The sequence below is a fragment of the Abramis brama genome (genome assembly GCF_963993115.1).
Source record: "Abramis brama genome assembly, chromosome: 2".
In the NCBI taxonomy this organism is placed as follows: Eukaryota; Metazoa; Chordata; class Actinopteri; order Cypriniformes; family Leuciscidae; genus Abramis; species Abramis brama.
The window spans coordinates 53,708,219-53,726,925 of record NC_139964.1 but is presented as its reverse complement, the minus strand read 5'-3'; the positions used below and the strand labels follow the sequence as shown (position 1 = coordinate 53,726,925).

Below are 18,707 nucleotides of genomic sequence, written 5' to 3'. Positions count from 1 at the left end.
GAAACAGGCTTTTGAGGAAAATGTATTTACATCTCTCAATCATCTTTGTATTGCATTGTATCCCCTATAGAAACTACAAGGCTTTGATAAAACTAGCTTTTAAGTTTCACCTTACCAAAAAAAAAAAAAAAAAAGATTATTGGAAGAAATAGTGACGGATACTTATTCATTTTAAAAGTCTGCAATACTGTTATAAAATCTAGCAAAATTTCTAATTTTTGCCCAAATAACAACATCTGCACCAAATATATAAGCTATATCTGACTATATGTGACTCTGAATGAACCTGAGATGTTTTACTCCTCAAGTGTGAGCGCCATATTTTCCCTATATCATGAGCCACAAAAGCCTGATGTATCAAACATGATACATAGGCCTATGCAAACTTTTTTTTTTAAATGTTTCAATGATGTCTAATTTTTACATGCCTCAATAAATAACAATCAGAAATGTCCACTGTTAGGAATTAAAATGCAGCACATTGAACACCCTTTGGTCAAAAAAGGTGCATGTAGTTGCACTATATGATGGAGTAAATTTGTCATTGGGAAACTGCCAGTAGAGGGATTTCTTTATTTCATTCCATCTTCAGCAAAGAAATAAAGAAAAAAACAAAACAAAACAAAATATTGTGACATCTTTCAAAATGTTTAGATCAAAACTGTGGCTTTTTGTGGCATTTGCTTCATGTCCTTGAGTAAAAACATTCAAAACTTACGCACATTTCTGAACATTTTTTTAAAAAAATATGTAAAATGTAAAAGCACACAGGAGTTTCAGAATTCACCTTTTAAGTATGATTGTGTGTAATTTAGAACAAAACAGGACAGTGTCAATATAGGTCTTTACTGTTCTAAAAATATATATTCAAAATTCCACAGGGAACCCATTGAGAATTAGCCTTCTGGCAAGGTCTTCAGATATTGAATTCAGTTTGCTATACGGGAATGTTACCTCACTCAAATGAAGATTTCAAAAATAAAAGTGTATATTATCATTCATCAGAGCAAGTGAAAAAAACATATTTTAATCAATTTCAAACAGCGCTTGAAATTTATTTTGAATCAATAATTTTTTTATTTTTTTTTAAACCCAGAAAAGTCACAAAAAAACTGTCTCTGTTAAATAAATGTAATGTTTGTGATGCCCTTTTGTTAAATATTGTTACTTTTTTTGAGTTGAAGTGATTTGTGTTTTTTGAATTCAGTAATAATAATAATAAAAAAATGTCAGCTATTTAATAATTAAAGCTGTGTGACTATGAAGGAAGGACAAAATGTTAATGCCCTATAGACCTTATTCAGAGCAGCACCATGACAGGTATGAAAGTGAGGCTGTGAGGCCTTGCCTTGTTTCCAATGGCATCCGCTGAAAAAAGCTGTATAAAGCTCATAGATTACTTTAAAAAAAAATTGTAAACTGAAATGTCTTGGAAAGATATTTTTCCAGTGTTTCATGAGCAGAACAATCCAAAAACACATTAAATAACAGTACAGCCCATTGAACTGTCCCTCACAGCCTCATTTTCATTCCCATTAAAAATCAAAGATGGCGCTGCTGTGAAAAAGGCATAGACAGTGGGAAAAAGGTCTATAGAGGATCTTGGACAATGATACTGCTTGTCCCTTAGGCTATATGTCGGTAGACTAAACATGATGTGTTGATTGACAATGACAAAAAACAATATTTTGGAATAAAGTGGAAATGCCATCATGGTTTGGAGTCGATGTAGATGGAGGTGAGATGAAGAATCTGAAAATTGTCCAGGGGTAGGCTATGAGGTATAAGACAAGGTCTCTCCGTTCTTCCAGAGAACTTCTGCCAGATGGAGATTTTAATTAGAGATTAGTGGACTGTGGGAGACAAACAGGGAAAGGCTAGAGAAGAAAGAGACAAAAAGGCCATTCAGACAAACACATGATGTTTCACACTGCTTGTGTTCTCCAAACTGAAAAGGGAGTTTTTCCACTGCTCGTATAACCAAATATTAGAGTCTGTTTAGTTTCGTTAAGTTTTTTTTCTCACGCATTTCACTTCTGTAACTTCATTAACCATAGCCTACTCATAAAAGAAATAATGTCAAAATTTATTTCAAAATGCCTTTGTCTCAGCCAGATTACTGCTGACTGGCAAGGACTTTTGATTTGAAGTTTATCATTTCCTGTGCAGGCAGTAATTGAGATATTTAAGAAAAGTTTTACTAATTTAGGTCAAGGTTTTTTTTTTTTTTTTTTTTAGACACGGAACTGTAGATGACTAGTGAAATCGTCATTTTTACATAAATCACTTAGAACCACTTACAAGACTAATGTAGTTTGCTAATAAATTATTAAATAGAGGGTGGTCTGCAAGTCTAGTCGAAAAAGGCACACGAATTCCCACAACAAAGCGGTGCGTGATTTTGATCATCTGCTTGGCCAACACCATGATGCTCGTGCAAAAGAGGGATAGAGAGGGGGGAGTTGGGGGTCGAAAGCAAAATATCACGTGTATTGTTGCACAGAAAGCCATGTTGCTTAACAACTGTGTCAGACTAGAGGGAAAAGTTATCGTCTTTCGCAAGAGAGAACATCCCCCCGCCTTCTGATTGAATATACGTGAGCCCTGTTTTCCACGCCTTTAAAAAACAAGAAGGAAAATACGCCAAGAAATACGAGATTTTCACCGGATGGGTGTTTGGTTTCTGTCTCGGAACCTAAGAGAAAAACGACCGCGATGAGCTGATACGTCTGATAAAATGCTTGCTGGGAACAGTATTGTCAGAGGTAGGCTCGTTTGTTTTTTATTGCGCTGAATCAGATGGCAGCATCGTAACATGTCGTTGTCACGCAGATACGAAGTTGCTGCAGAAACGGAGGATGTGTTGTTTTCCTTTGCCATTTTCCCCTTTCCTTTGAACTTAAGTCGAATGCATTCATGTCTGTTTTCATTTGTGTGCTCTTATTGCGTCCTGTGTTGCTTTGTTATTCCATGCAGGTCAGGGCATTGTGATGTATACTGTCTCTGCCAAGAAAAAATATGTTAGCCTTGCATACATTTTGTTGCAAAAAGACATATGCACAGAATATATCTCACAGAATGTCTTTATTCTAGATTGCAGTGACAACTATTGGCAACATGCTGAATATAAGCAAACATAAATAATGTAGAAAATTAATTTGGTTTTAATAATATTTTTTATTCTTTTGCATAAAATGAACTATTTAATGTTCTGTCTGTGATCCTATAGTGAAATAACCTTTCAGCATGTTATGCAGCCCTAAATAGTTTTTTATAAATCATGTTTAAAGAATATTTTATCACATCCCATGAATTCAAAATTAGAGATAGCTATGCTTGTGTACTACTAAAAGTTGACAAAATGAACCTTTATCAGATACATTACCATTCAAAAAATTTGTGTCAGTAATATTTCAAATGCACTCCTGTGGGAAAAAAATTAAATGGCTAAACGCTAGCGTTTAATTGTCTCAACCACAAATTATTGGTCAGGAAATTAGCAACAAAACAAATGCTGCCTCAGAAAAATGTCAAAGACAAAATGATTTTTTTGGCAGAATATGGGAAGTTGTGTGTTGAGTGATAAATCACAATGAAGCGTGAGTTGCATGGTGATGTCCCAGAGCGGTGTCTTCAAAAATCCGATGAGAAATATAATAATAAATGCATCTCTACCACAGTGAAGCATAGAGGAAGAGACTCTGTCATTGTGTGGGGAGCCTTTTTAGCTGCTGGTATTGGTGAACTGCTTCACTGTGGAAAGTCAGTTAATGCTTTGAAGTACAGGATGCAGAAAGGCTTTCTTCCCACATCTAAAGAGAAATGATCAGATGTTTTTTTTTTTTTTTAAGACAATGCTTCTACCCAAGTTGCAAAGACAACCAAGAAGTCGCTTGAGAGCAAGTCCATCAGGCTCATGTTTTGGCCTGGTCAGAGTGAAGATTTGAACCCTGTAGTGAATATTTGGCCATTGGTCTTACAGTGAACTCAAATGAACTGGGAGACATTTTTCAAATACTCATGATCCGTTTGAAGCCATCAACACTGAGTGGAACAACACTGACTCCTCTTTCTGTAAAAGCTGTCTGCAAGTGTACCACACGTCTTAAACATTTAGGGGAAAACTTAGCTGTTCTGGCCTAAGTTACTTTATCTACAGTATTTGTGCAATTCTTGGTAATTTCTAAAATGGTCAAGACCATTAAAAGACCACTAAATATTTATCCATTTTTTGCTTGGCCCTTTTTTTTCTCTTCTTTTTTTTTTGCCGAGGAGTGTACTTGCTGTTCTTTTAAACTTTCTTCATAAAATAAAAATGCACTGTGGTTTCCAACATTGATAATAAGAAAAGTTTTTCTGAAGGATCATGTGACACTGAAGACTGGAGTAATGATTGCTGAAAATTCATCTTTGCCATCACTGGAATAAATTACATCTAAAAAATATTAAAAGTTATTAAAAAGAGTTATTTAAAATTGTATAAAATGTACTGTATTTTTGATCAAATAAATCCAGCCTTCTATAAAAATTCTATAAAATGTTCTTAGATTAAAAACAGAAAAATATCTTACAGACCCCAAACTTTGGAGCGGCAGTGAATACACATTTAAAATCTCTTTCTCTTGGGAACAGACCAAAAATGAGAGTATCCTATAAGCATCCCGTAACTGCAAGTAGTAATTTGTAATTTGTAATTCATGTCTAAATAATTTTTGGTCACACTTTATTTTAAGGTGTCCTTGTTACACTGTAATCATACATTTAAGTACTGAGTAATATTAAGGAACCACATGTAGGGTTAGGATTTGGTTTGGTTTAGGGTTAGTTTCATGTAATTATACATAATTTATAGTTATTACAATAGTAACTGCATATAACATATGTAACAATAACACTGTAAATGTAAAATAAAGTGTTACATAATTTTTTAAGAACATTTAAAAAATCGTCATTGTTCCAACAGGAAATGTGTCAATACAAGAAAGCAAACTGTAATTCCAATGATATTTATCATTTTAATGAGCAAATGCATTTGCCCTGTTTACTCTAAGGTGACCTGCCCAGGTGAGGTGGTTTGGTACTGACAGATATGGAGGTGGGAAGTCTGCCTGTCGAGCTTTGGCGCCTCATCCTGGCATACTTGCCTCTGCCAGATCTGGGTCGATGCTGTCTGGTGTGCAGAGCCTGGCGGGAACTCATTTTGAGCTTGGACAGCACACGTTGGCGGCAGCTCTGTCTAGGATGCCCTGAATGTCGCCACCCAAATTGGCCCCGTCGACCCCATCTGCCCCCGGTGTCCTGGAGAGAGGCTCTCCGACAGCATGCTCTTGCCAGCCGAACCTGGACCCAGAACGGCTCGGACCTCCACTCGTCTGCCTGCCTCCACCTTTTCCGCCGGAGGAAAGACCGCAGGGTTTGGCATGTTGGCACAGTGGCAGGGCGCGGGTATGAGACTTTTAGGGGGGCGCTGGCTGCAGCAGGGCCATACGATAAGGTGGTGCTCCATGCGGGTGTATACGAGGAACAGGTGGAGGTATCCCTCAAGGTGCCTGTGGAGATTGTTGGAATGGGCAAGTTGGGGGATGTATCGTTGTTGGTGAGCTTTGATCAACAGTGCCCGACGGCGAGACTGTGCAATCTGGTATTCATGCCAGCTTGGTTTTCACCTGTGGTTTATAAGGTGAGCCTTGATACTTTCACAAGCCCGTACATGCAAATTGTAACATTTGTGCTGTGCATATTCATTTACAAAAAGTGACAACAGCTAGTCACACATCCATAAATGGCTGAACACATACTAGACTCTAGTGTGGGTGGGTGTGTGTGTGGGTGTGTGTGTGGGGGTGTGTGTGTGTGTGTGGGTGTGGGTGTGGGTGTGGGTGGGGGGGGTCATCTTGGTGCCCCTAAAAATCTGATTAACTCGATTGTCAGCAACCAAATTACTTCAGCCCTTTAAAGGTAGGGCAGGCAATTTTCGGAGAGGCAAGGAATGGCGGGCTAGCTTTTGAAAACATAAGATCCCACCCTCCCTTCAGAGTGTCTCCAAAGCCACACCCCCTACAAAGCACATGAATGCGTACAGCAGGGAGCAAACAAAAATGTCACAAGAGACAGCTTTAAACTACCTCATGTCTCAAAGCATAACATTACAATAATAATGAACATAAACAACTTAAAGAGCACTGACCTGTGTCACCTGACTGCTGCAGATTCATTTAGATGTTGATAGTGTTGCCATTAAAACACATAGATTTGAGTCACGAACCGCTCAGAGTATAACGTCACAGGTTCCATCTTTTAACTGTAAAAAGTGTCTGCTGTTATGGTGCTCGGTGACTGACGTCTGTCTAACTCTGCGTAGCATGAAACTTGCTGATGACGTGATGTCTGCATGAGCAGGGTGCGCAGAGGTATGAAAATATATACGTTGACTGGCAGGTAGGACATCGTATCGTTGCATTTGGACCGAACATTTTATGGTCCTACACCTTCCACAGACGATGCATGTGTGTGTGTGTATATATATATATATATATATATATATATATATGTATATATACACTGCTCAAAAAAATAAAGGGAACACTTAAACAACACAATGTAACTCCAAGTCAATCACACTTCTGTGAAATCAAACTGTCCACTTAGGAAGCAACACTGATTGACAATCAATTTCACATGCTGTTGTGCGAATGGAATAGACGACCGGTGGAAATTATAGGCAATTAGCAAGACACCCCCAATAAAGGAGTGGTTCTGCAGGTGGTGACCACAGACCACTTCTCAGTTCCTATGCTTTCTGGCTGATGTTTTGGTCACTTTTGAATGCTGGCGGTGCTTTCACTCTAGTGGTAGCATGAGACGGAGTCTACAACCCACACAAGTGGCTCAGGTAGTGCAGCTCATCCAGAATGGCACATCAATGCAAGCTGTGGCAAGAAGGTTTGCTGTGTCTGTCAGCGTAGTGTCCAGAGCATGGAGGCGCTACCAGGAGACAGGCCAGTACATTAGGAGACGTGGAGGAGGCCGTAGGAGGGCAACAACCCAGCAGCAGGACCGCTACTTCCGCCTTTGTGCAAGGAGGAGCAGGAGGAGCACTGCCAGAGCCCTGCAAAATGACCTCCAGCAGGCCACAAATGTGCATGTGTCTGCTCAAACGGTCAGAAACAGACTCCATGAGGGTGGTATGAGGGCCCGACGTCCACAGGTGGGGGTTGTGCTTACAGCCCAACACCGTGCAGGACGTTTGGCATTTGCCAGAGAACACCAAGATTGGCAAATTCGCCACTGGCGCCCTGTGCTCTTCACAGATGAAAGCAGGTTCACACTGAGCACATGTGACAGACGTGACAGAGTCTGGAGACGCCGTGGACAACGTTCTGCTGCCTGCTTTCATCTGTGAAGAGCACAGGGCGCCAGTGGCGAATTTGCCAATCTTGGTGTTCTCTGGCAAATGCCAAACGTCCTGCACGGTGTTGGGCTGTAAGCACAACCCCCACCTGTGGACGTCGGGCCCTCATACCACCCTCATGGAGTCTGTTTCTGACCGTTTGAGCAGACACATGCACATTTGTGGCCTACTGGAGTTCATTTTGCAGGGCTCTGGCAGTGTTCCTCCTGCTCCTCCTTGCACAAAGGCGGAGGTAGCGGTCCTGCTGCTGGATTGTTGCCCTCCTACAGCCTTCTCCACGTCTCCTGATGTACTGGCCTGTCTCCTGGTAGCGCCTCCATGCTCTGGACACTACGCTGACAGACACAGCAAACCTTCTAGCCACAGCTCGCATTGATGTGCCATCCTGGATGAGCTGCACTACCTGAGCCACTTGTGTGGGTTGTAGACTCCGTCTCATGCTACCACTAGAGTGAAAGCACCGCCAGCATTCAAAAGTGACCAAAACATCAGCCAGGAAGCATAGGAACTGAGAAGTGGTCTGTGGTCACCACCTGCAGAACCACTCCTTTATTGGGGGTGTCTTGCTAATTGCCTATAATTTCCACCGGTCGTCTATTCCATTTGCCCAACAGCATGTGAAATTGATTGTCAATCAGTGTTGCTTCCTAAGTGGACAGTTTAATTTCACAGAAGTGTGATTGACTTGGAGTTACATTGTGTTGTTTAAGTGTTCCCTTTATTTTTTTGAGCAGTGTATATATATACACAGTGGGGAGAAAAAGTATTTGATACACTGCCGATTTTGCAGGTTTTCCTACTTACAAAAATCCAGAAAATCACATTGTGTGATTTTTAAATAATTAATTTGCATTTTATTGCATGACTTAAGTATTTGATCACCTACCAACCAGTAAGAATTCCGGCTCTCACAGACCTGTTAGTTTTTCTTTAAGAAGCCCTCCTGTTCTCCACTCTACCTGTATTAACTGCACCTGTTTGAAATTACCTGTATAAAAGACACCTGTCCATACACTCAATCAAACAGACTCCAACCTCTCCACAATGACCAAGACCAGAGAGCTGTGTAAGGACATCAGGGATAAAATTGTAGACCTGCACAAGGCTGGGATGGGCTACAGGACAATAGGCAAGCAGCTTGGTGAGAAGGCAACAACTGTTGGCGCAATTATTAGAAAATGGAAGAAGTTCAAGATGACGGTCAATCTCCCTCGGTCTGGGGCACCATGCAAGATCTCACCTCGTGGGGCATCAATGATCATGAGGAAGGTGAGGGATCAGCCCAGAACTACATGGCAGGACCTGGTCAATGACCTGAAGAGAGCTGGGACCACAGTCTCAAAGAAAACCATTAGTAACATACTGCGCCGTCATGGATTAAAATCTTGCAGCGCACGCAAGGTCCCCCTGCTCAAGCCAGCGCATGTCCAGGCCCATCTGAAGTTTGCCAATGACCATCTGGATGATCCAGAGGAGGAATGGGAGAAGGTCATGTGGTCTGATGAGACAAAAATAGAGCTTTTTGGTCTAAACTCCACTCGCCGTGTTTGGAGGAAGAAGGAGGATGAGTACAACCCCAAGAACACCATCCCAACCGTGAAGTATGGAGGTGGAAACATCATTCTTTGGGGATGCTTTTCTGCAAAGGGGACAGGACGACTGCACCGTATTGAGGGGAGGATGTATCGCGAGATCTTGGCCAACAACCTCCTTCCCTCAGTTAGAGCATTGAAGATGGGTCGTGGCTGGGTCTTCCAGCATGACAATGACCCGAAACACACAGCCAGGGCAACTAAGGAGTGGCTCCGTAAGAAGCATCTCAAGGTCCTGGAGTGGCCTAGCCAGTCTCCAGACCTGAACCCAATAGAAAATCTTTGGAGGGAGCTGAAAGTCCATATTACCCAGCGACAGCCCCGAAACCTGAAGGATCTGGAGAAGGTCTGTATGGAGGAGTGGGCCAAAATCCCTGCTGCAGTGTGTGCAAACCTGGTCAAGAACTACAGGAAATGTATGATCTCTGTAATTGCAAACAAAGGTTTCTTTACCAAATATTAAGTTCTGCTTTTTTGATGTATCAAATACTTATGTCATGCAATAAAATGCAAATTAATTACTTAAAAATCATACAATGTGATTTTCTGGATTTTTGTTTTAGATTCCGTCACTCACAGTTGAAGAGTACCTATGATAAAAATTACAGACTTCTACATGTTTTGTAAGTGGGAAAACCTGCAAAATCGGCAGTGTATCAAATACTTGTTCTCCCCACTGTATATATATACATATACATATACATATACATATACATATAAATACATTTAGAATCACCTTTGTGATTGCTATCAGGATGTGAAGAGATCAACCAGCATAACAAAAAATATTTCTGTCTGTCTGCCTGCCTGCCATCCAGCCAATCACTTCGTCTATCCGACTGTCTATCTAACATTGTTTGTCATCAACTCTTTTATCTGAAGGTTGATTAATATTGGTTCCATGTGTCCCTGCCACTCTGTAACAAGCTTTACACAGAAAACACTGTCAGTTTTCCTATAGTGCTATAATTACATATTTTTTTCTTTCTTAGACATCTTCTGGACATGTCCAGTTGGACAACTGCAACTTTGAGGGCTGTCAGCTGCATATCCGGGGTCCAGGGACGTGCCAGGCTCGTTTCTGCTCTTTTGCCCAGGGCAGCTCTGCCCATTTTCTGGGAGTAGCCATCAGTTTAATGGACAGTTGTGAATTCTCAGGGGGCGATTCCGCCTCTGTCACTGTGGAAGGTGCTCCGGTCTCTGAACGCAACTGGGCCTTCAAACACCTGGTCGCCTTGGCCAAGACCTTCACCATGATGACTAGTAATGGGTCAACTGAAATATTTAACCAGGGTGGAAAAGACGGCATGGATGCTGGTAGTCATGGAAACACACCCTTGGAAGGAGTAAACACAATGAAGGACTGGAGTAAGCAGGAAGTAGATTGGGAAACAAACTGGGCAAAACAGAAAGGTGGAGATAGTCTTCTTCCAGGCCAGGATGGTACAATGATTGAGGAGGATGGCATGGAAACATCAAGTGAGTCAAGTGAGGAAGATGATGAGCTAGATGGCGAGAAAAGCACAGCCTTAAAGCTTTCATATGACCAGCATGGACTAGCGCATCTCTCCAAAGCGGATATGCCTGATTCTTCTGCTTTTCCTGCACTGTTGAGCCTGTCTGCAGAGCTGCAGAGGGACGCAGAGGCGCGGGAGTTGGTCGCATCAGTTCAAGGCTGCTTGCTGCGCCGCTGTCTGCTGCGGGATGGAAAAGGTGGTGTGCATCTGTGCAATCATGGTCAAGCTCGACTGGAGGCCAATGTGTTCAGGGGGCTCAACTATGCAGTGCGCTGCATCCAGAATGCCAAAGTGTGTAAAACATGTATCTTCATGCCCTTTAAAGTCAAAGTATGTAATTTTGTCAACGTTAAAATTCCTTCTCCAAGTTTAATGTGCAGAGATGACTATAAGTAAGCCTTAAATTGGCCGATTTCCCTCTTCCAGCTCTGTGGTGCAACAGGTTTTATGGTATGGTTGGGTTTAAGGGTGTGTTAAGGTGTCGGGAAGGATCAACATTGTAATTGTAGATATAATTACAGAAATTAATTACAGCTTGCAATTATTATTATTATTTTTTTTTTTTTAACACACTTAAGTACAATGTAAAAACATGTATGTACACAGTAGTTGCTTTGTATCAAATGATCAATTGAAATGTTAGTTCATAGTAGTTAAATACACTTAATATAAGAATTTCGTTACTGGACCTTCGGGTGAAAGTGACATACTTCTCTCTAGTCACGTATCCAGGACTTCTCCAATCATTTCATCTTCTTAAACCCCTTCTTGAAGTCCCCGCCCTACATTTATTCTTTTTCTATAATCTGTTACATTTGGATATACGTCACAATCAGAAAAAAAGATCTGTTGCTACTTCCGCACATCTCAAAATCAATATCCATTTTCACACTGTACATTATAATACCACGATGATGAAGTTCACTTGTACCATTTAAAACTATAATTGTTTTTTTATTTATTATTTATTTAGACAAAATAATATAGAATTGTAAAATCGACCATTTATCGGTTATCGGCCATAACATTAAAATAATTATTGGCTTATTGGTGTTGGCCAGAGTTTTAATATAATTAGCTCATTCTTGCTATTTGTGCCTGGATTTGCATAATTAAATAAAGTATGGAATACACTAAATGCCCAGATATTTGCCCTGAGTTACAGTTTGGAGGAGTCAATGCTAGTTGCCGAAAGTCAGAGCCGGTCTGCAGATATTGGGCAGTCGGAGTTGAGAGATTTCACATAATAACACACAGTGTATGATGGGCACAGACTCGGACACAAATTTTTAGCTTCAGACTATGATTCCATCCAGTCGGATGATATACAACATGTTTGATATTTTGAAATTATTTTAGAACACATCAATTTCATTTGTCATGCATTTTGCAGGCAACGAGGCGCATGTTTATTGCAGTTGTGTAAGTTTGTTGTGTTCGAAAAAGACTTAAAAATCTGGTAGTGTGTGATTCTCGTTTGTGTAGTGTAGTCCAGCCTTATCCCGTCCTGCACAGTTCGTTCTACAGATATGAATGTTATCTCAGTTTGTGCAGGTTGTTTGGGCAGCAGCGATCAGAATTCCAATTTTTACTTGGCAGATGTTAAAATGGCAAAAAAAGCAAGCACTTAGAACACCCTAGCAACTGCATAGTAATACTCAGCAACCAGTCAAAACACCTTAGTAATGGCATAGCACCTTCCTGACAACTATCCATAACACCCTAGTATCATGTCAGAGCCTTCTGCACAGGCAAGCACCAGCTACATTATGCTTGCAAGAAGCGCAACAATTACAACCAGCAGATTTAATAATATCTGCGATCATAGAAAATATTTCATGACATTACACTGTTTCTGATCATCTTCTCTCTTTTATCTTTCTTTCATGTTTTAGTTCTCTTTCACGAATCTCTCTCTCTCTCTCTCCCCTTTTTTCTGTTTAGATGGTGATGTTGCGTAATGAAGTGTGTGGGTGCAAGGCGTCTGGTGTGTTCCTGCGACTCTCTGCTCAAGGTCTCATTGCTGACAACAACATTCACTCCAATGGAGAAGCGGGACTAGACATCCGCAAAGGGGCTAATCCTATCATACTGGTACACATTTCTTTTAGTACACTGCAAAAAAAAAAAAAAAAAAAACTTCCCAAATTGCATTAGATAATAAGAGTTAATATCTCTTGAATCTTATTTTCCTTACCCCAATTGCAAAAAAAATTCTCACCTTAATCATAAATCAAACCAAATTTAATGAGGTTTATGCTTTAAACATGAAAAACAATTTGCCAGTGGCATATCTTAATATTTTACATGATTTTGTTTTTAAATAAATTAATATATATATTTATATATATTTTACTATATATATATATATATATATATATATATATATATATATATATATATATATATATTTTATTATATAATAATTTATATATATATAATTATTATTATTTTTTTAAGTTTTTAAGAAGTGTGTGTATTTAAAGGAAAAGTGAAGTGGAAAGAAGTCTATAAGATATTTTGGAATTTCCACTATCCCGTATAATTTTCTATGTATACATATAAACAGTTTTTTTCTTTTCTTTCCCTTTCTCTTTTCCTGGCTGCAGTGTAATAGAATCCACAGTGGCTTGCGTTCAGGGATCGTTGTTCTAGGCAACGGGAGAGGTTCCATTCGCAGCAACCAGATCTACGGCAACAAGGAAGCTGGCGTGTATATTCTCTTTAATGGCAATCCTGTTGTCAGGTATGCAGTGCAGGCCGGGGGTCTTGTGTTTTAACGCAAATCAAATTGGATAACAAGAACCATTCGATATATTTGTGTTATTATGGAACTAATAAAATTAAATATCTGATTTCTGTTTCCTTCTGTCTTCATGATAGTGGAAATCACATTTTCCAGGGTCTTGCAGCAGGCGTTGCCGTCAATGAGAACGGAAGAGGACTGATCTCTGGTCTGTTTGACTGCAGTACCATTTTCCATTTAATTGTTTATAGGTGCTTCAAGCACTTTAGACCTTTCCATTTTCAAGTGTTTCCTCATGCTCTTGAAATGGCTAAATCAATTTTAACTGCTGCTTTACTATTCTCGTCTCTGATAGAGAATGTTATTAGGCAGAATCAGTGGGGTGGCGCTGATATCCGTCGAGGAGGTGATCCAGTCCTGCGCAATAACTTCATCTGTTATGGCTTCTCGGACGGAGTGGTGGTGGGAGAGAGAGGGAGGGGTCTCATTGAAGGCAACCACATATACGGTGTGAATATTTCAGCTTTTTGCATTTAAGGCATTTGGCAGATGTTATCTAGAATTTGTTCATTCTGTTGCAAATATGTGTGTGATAGAAATTAATTTTGTGCGTGATCGAGTGCCATGCAACACAAAAATGTGTGCCCTAACACAAAGGCTGCATCCGAAATCGTATACTTCCCTATAGTAGGCGAAAAACAGTCTGTGACAAAAGAAGTATGTCCAAATTCACTATTTCTAATAAAAGAGTAGGCAAAAAGTACCAGGATGACCTACTACTTCTGGAGAGATTCTGAAGAGCGAATATTATGGACACTCTACTTTCCCATGAGGCCACAGAAGAGGATTTATGAATGGCAGTGAAGGGACGCAACTGATGCTAGGAGGTCACATGATGACGACAGCATGGAGAATGTTATGTAGTATGTCCGGATTCCATTCATACTATACACATTCATACTATATAGATTGTACTTTTTTTAGTGGTCCTGAAGTAATTGCTAATTCAAAATAAGTACCTATATAAGAGAGTATGCGATTTCGGATGCAGTCGCAGCCCAAGACCAACTGATTTTAAAAGGATTTTGTTGCGGATTTAGACGAAACAAATCAGAATAAAGAAGTTTTTTTTTTTTTTTTTCTTCATAAATGACTTGCATTCCCTGGTGTTTTGTAGGCAACAGAGGCTGTGGAGTATGGGTTATGTCATCTAGTTTACCTCAGCTCATTGGAAACCATATTACCCATAACCGCATGTATGGGCTGGCTGTGTTCTGCCGGAAGGACACAGAGTCTGCAGTGAGCCGAGAGGGCTATCGCTCTTTACAGGACAGGGAGAGAGTCGTCGGTGTTGGAGAGAGGGACAGAGGAGGGCCGGAGAACTTCAATGAGGAAGGAGAACTGATGGCATGGGAAAGTGATATCGATAGTGAAGATGAGCGCTTTTCCACTCGACGGCCAATCACAGTTGCCCTAGTGGAAAACAACTGCATTAGCCACAATGGAGGTTAGTTGCTGTTAAATATCATGACTCTTTTGCCGCATCTGGGACATTCAAATTACACAGCTACTTTTAGAAGTTGTTTTAATTTTGCTGCTAATTGGAACACATGCATTTTTGAATATGCCATGAGTGGTCTGTCACTATTCACAAATAAAACGTGGCCGTGATTAAATGAATTCTTAATTTGTGGCTATAATATCGGGCTTTTTTGTGCATGTCATGTGCAGGGCTCCATAGATTAACATTTTAAATGTTGTTTAATATTTTAAATATACTAATATTTTAAATATAGAGAAATTTTCTTTTATTTCTGGGCTGTTAAATTTATTTAATATGCTGTACATAATTTTTCAATTTTTTTAACAAATAATTTGATGATGACATTTCATTCTGACTTTATGAAGCCTTGTTTAAATCATAAAATGAATCCCATTTATTTTATTCTTTTGACTTTCTACAGAGTTTCTTCTTGCCACTTTCACCTTTTGCGACCGCCTTTTTGACGCAATATTCTCTGTAGCTTCTTTGGAATTATATTTTTAATGGAAAGTGTTATTCAAGTAGGCCTATATTAAAGTTTGAAAATGTTTCTTTAGGTACTTTATACATAACTCTATAAGTGAATATTTTTTTTTGTTAACTTAAGTTTTCAGATAATACTTAAATATTAAGCCAATTATTTAACTATTATTACAATTATATTGTACGTTTTTACAAGATCATGCATAATAATCATGCTTCAATGTCTTTAATCATGAAAATATATAGTTGCCTTTATATTTTAGTAATGAGGTCCTTCATAGGGGGAACAGGTCAAGTCCATTTATTTCATAAGCATTGTTTCAAAGCAGCTTTACAGATGATTATATCTTCCTGATGTACAGTCACATTTAGCAGATTACAGCTGGACAATAATATAGTTTACATTTTGCTATAGTATACAAGCAATCAAGCAATTGAGATTTGCTATATAATATTAATTGCCTACGTGAGTGTGCTGTATGTATGTGGATAAAGTTGAACATACTTATATATCTAACTTTATATAAAGATCTGGGCAATAATGTAGTTACATTTTGTAATGAAATAAGAAGTATAGAATATATATCTAAACTTTAGAGCTTATACAGTTTAGAATTTTGTGATGATATAAACAATCATGCAGCTGAGATTTGCTGTATAAAATGTACTATATCATCATATCTGGTTGCCCTTTTGCCATCAAAATGTTCAAAAAAATCCCTAGTCAGCTTCACCTGAGTATCCCTGTCATACATGTTCAAATAAGATTGACATCTCACTCACTTCTGTGTTCATTCTTCTTGACTTCTCTGTTTCTCCAGCTGTCGGAGTGTATGTGAAGAGCAGTGAGCCTCTGAACGTGGTGTCCAACATGGTGAACAATAACAGAAGAGCCGGCATGTCTATCATTCAGAGCGCTCAGCTGACACGTTTAGTTGGAAACTGTGTCCTCTGTAATGGCTGGACGGGAGTGGCCGTGGACAGAGAGTGTCGAGTAGAGCTGCGCGGCAATGGGGTTTATGGCAATGGATGTCACGGTGTCTGCTTCCGAGGCGATGGGCTCATTGTGGAAAATGATGTGGTCGGAAATAATGCTGTTGGAATACGAGTGATGGACAATGCAGATGTTAAAGTGAGTTTGCTTCAATCTCTCTGTCACAGGGTTGAGAAAGTAAAAGCATACAGAGGCTGTGTCTGAAACCAATATACAGAGGTAGATGGTGTTTTAACAGATAAGATTTTTAATGGCCAATATTGATACTGATTATTTTTGTATCCACAAAAAAACAACTATTTTCAGAACTGATTTTTAATCGTTGTATTTCTACTTTTTGACAATAATAATAAAACTAAAATAATTATTAGACTGCAATAAAAAATGTGGATAGAACTTTTTATATTAAAATATTAATAATAACGCCATGTTTTTAGCATATACACTTTATTGTAGTCTTAATAATTATTTTATTATTATAAATATTTATTTATATCAATAATATTAATACATGTATTGTTGTTGTTATTTAAATCATAATTAGCCATTAAAAGCTCTTGCTATTGCTATAAAAATTTAATTAATAAAAAAAAAAAAGTTATTTTATAAAATTATGTTATCATTTTTTAAGTCATCATCTGTGTCTCTTCCTGACTATTATATCACACAATCCTGAGCGCACAAATTGGTGGTTGGCTGAAAGAACATTGTGTCGGATGGAGCAGTTGAAGGGGGAAACTTATTGCTAAACGTGCATTTTTTTCCCCTTCATTTTTATAAACTTTTTGTTTTATTGAGAAATAAGCTAATCATTTAATATTGATATGGTTATTACTAAAGCCTACATTCATACAAAAGCATTGGCTATGTAGCAAATCCTTAGGTTTCTGACACTGCCCTTGTACTGTTTGATCTGCAGTCCTGAAAAGGCTCCTGTTATCAGATGCTGACATTTGTTATCTGTTCTGCAGGTCTTGCGGAATCGCGTTCAGGCGTTGCGGGGTTATGGGATTTCCATAAAGGAGCGGGTCCGAGGTGTGGTTCAGGAAAACCTGGTTTATCAGGGCCACCCTACGTGTACTAAAACCCCTATACGGACAAACACACAGAACATGGAGTGTGTTGTACTTAACAACTCTCTGCTCAGACCCAGGTAGAACACACACGTAACAGACACAAAACTCTATAAATGTAGTCTATAAGAAGTAAAAGGCAACATGTCTACAATATATATCATAATATATAGATTTGGAGTGATGCTCCAAAAATGATTGAACAAAACACAGAAACCGAAAGTAATTTTGCTGAAAGCTGAAACTGAAAATAACGTTAATTTTATAATCAGTTAATTAATCAAATTTACTTGATTATCAACTTCAAATAAAAATGTGTATAATATATATCCACAAGCTGTAACTAGTAGTAAAGAGGAAGAGATGATCGGTTCAATTCACCCAATTTGGTTAGTTCACCCAAAAATGAAAATTCTGTTCAATTCATCAATTACTCACCCTCATGTCGTTCCAAATCTTCGGAACACAAATGAAGTTCTTCATTAAAATCAGAGAGCTTTCTGTCCCTTCATTGGCAGCTACACAACTACCACTTAAAAAAGTTCATAAAGAGATTGTAAAACTAATCCATATGAATTGAGCAGTTTAGTCCAAATTTTCTGAAGAGGCACGATCGCTTTATATGATGAACAGATTGAATTTAGGCTTTTATTCACATAAACATTCATCAACACACACATCAGTTATGATAAACGGAAGCTCAAGCATGTTCGCTTGACGCGCGAAAAACCAATGAGGTTCATTCTCATGAGTTACGCAGCACATTTGAGCTTCCGTAAGAACCAATGAGGTTTGTTCTTGCGCGTCAAGCAGGTTCGGTTGAGCTTCTGTTTATGTTCACTGATCAATGTGAATAATGCCTACATTTAGTCTGTTCATCATATAAAGCGATCAAGTCTCTTCAGAAAATTTGCAAAACCGCTCAATCATTCAAACCGCTCAAAATTCATATGGATTAGTTTTATAATCTCTTAATGAATTTTTTGAAGCGTCAAGTGGTAGTTGCATAGCTGCCAATGGAGACTACGGAACTGGCTCAGATTTTGTTAAAAATATCTTCATTTGGTTTGAAGATGAACGGAAGTCTTAGGGGTTTAGAACGACATGAGGGTGAGTCATTTTTGGGTGAACTAACCCTTTAAAGAGAGTTGTTTTGTTCACTTATCAACTGAAAGTAGCATAGACTAAAATATCTTGGTTCATGGAAATGAAGACCACCCAGCCCTATTGTGTCTACACATTTATCTGTTGTAGCTTATCCACATCATGTGCATGAAATAAGACACTGACACGGTCAAACGCGCCATCGGAGAAACGTCAATTAAATGTCACCATTTCGGTCAATGAT

At 38.9% G+C, this 18,707-nt stretch overlaps 1 protein-coding gene across 1 annotated transcript in view; it reads left to right on the top strand.

Moving 5' to 3' along the window:
• The first annotated feature begins 2,248 nt into the window (after window positions 1-2,248).
• Window positions 2,249-18,707, top strand: part of fbxo10 (F-box protein 10) — a 19,387-nt gene continuing 2,928 nt past the window's right edge. Inside the window, exons 1-10 of the mRNA XM_084097414.1 lie at window positions 2,249-2,765; window positions 5,052-5,680; window positions 9,996-10,811; window positions 12,465-12,614; window positions 13,130-13,266; window positions 13,404-13,474; window positions 13,622-13,774; window positions 14,444-14,773; window positions 16,114-16,424; window positions 17,258-17,439. Of these exons, the coding sequence (XP_083953540.1) occupies window positions 5,090-5,680; window positions 9,996-10,811; window positions 12,465-12,614; window positions 13,130-13,266; window positions 13,404-13,474; window positions 13,622-13,774; window positions 14,444-14,773; window positions 16,114-16,424; window positions 17,258-17,439 (2,741 nt within the window). The 5' untranslated portion in view covers window positions 2,249-2,765; window positions 5,052-5,089. The remainder of the gene's footprint in view (window positions 2,766-5,051; window positions 5,681-9,995; window positions 10,812-12,464; window positions 12,615-13,129; window positions 13,267-13,403; window positions 13,475-13,621; window positions 13,775-14,443; window positions 14,774-16,113; window positions 16,425-17,257; window positions 17,440-18,707) is intronic.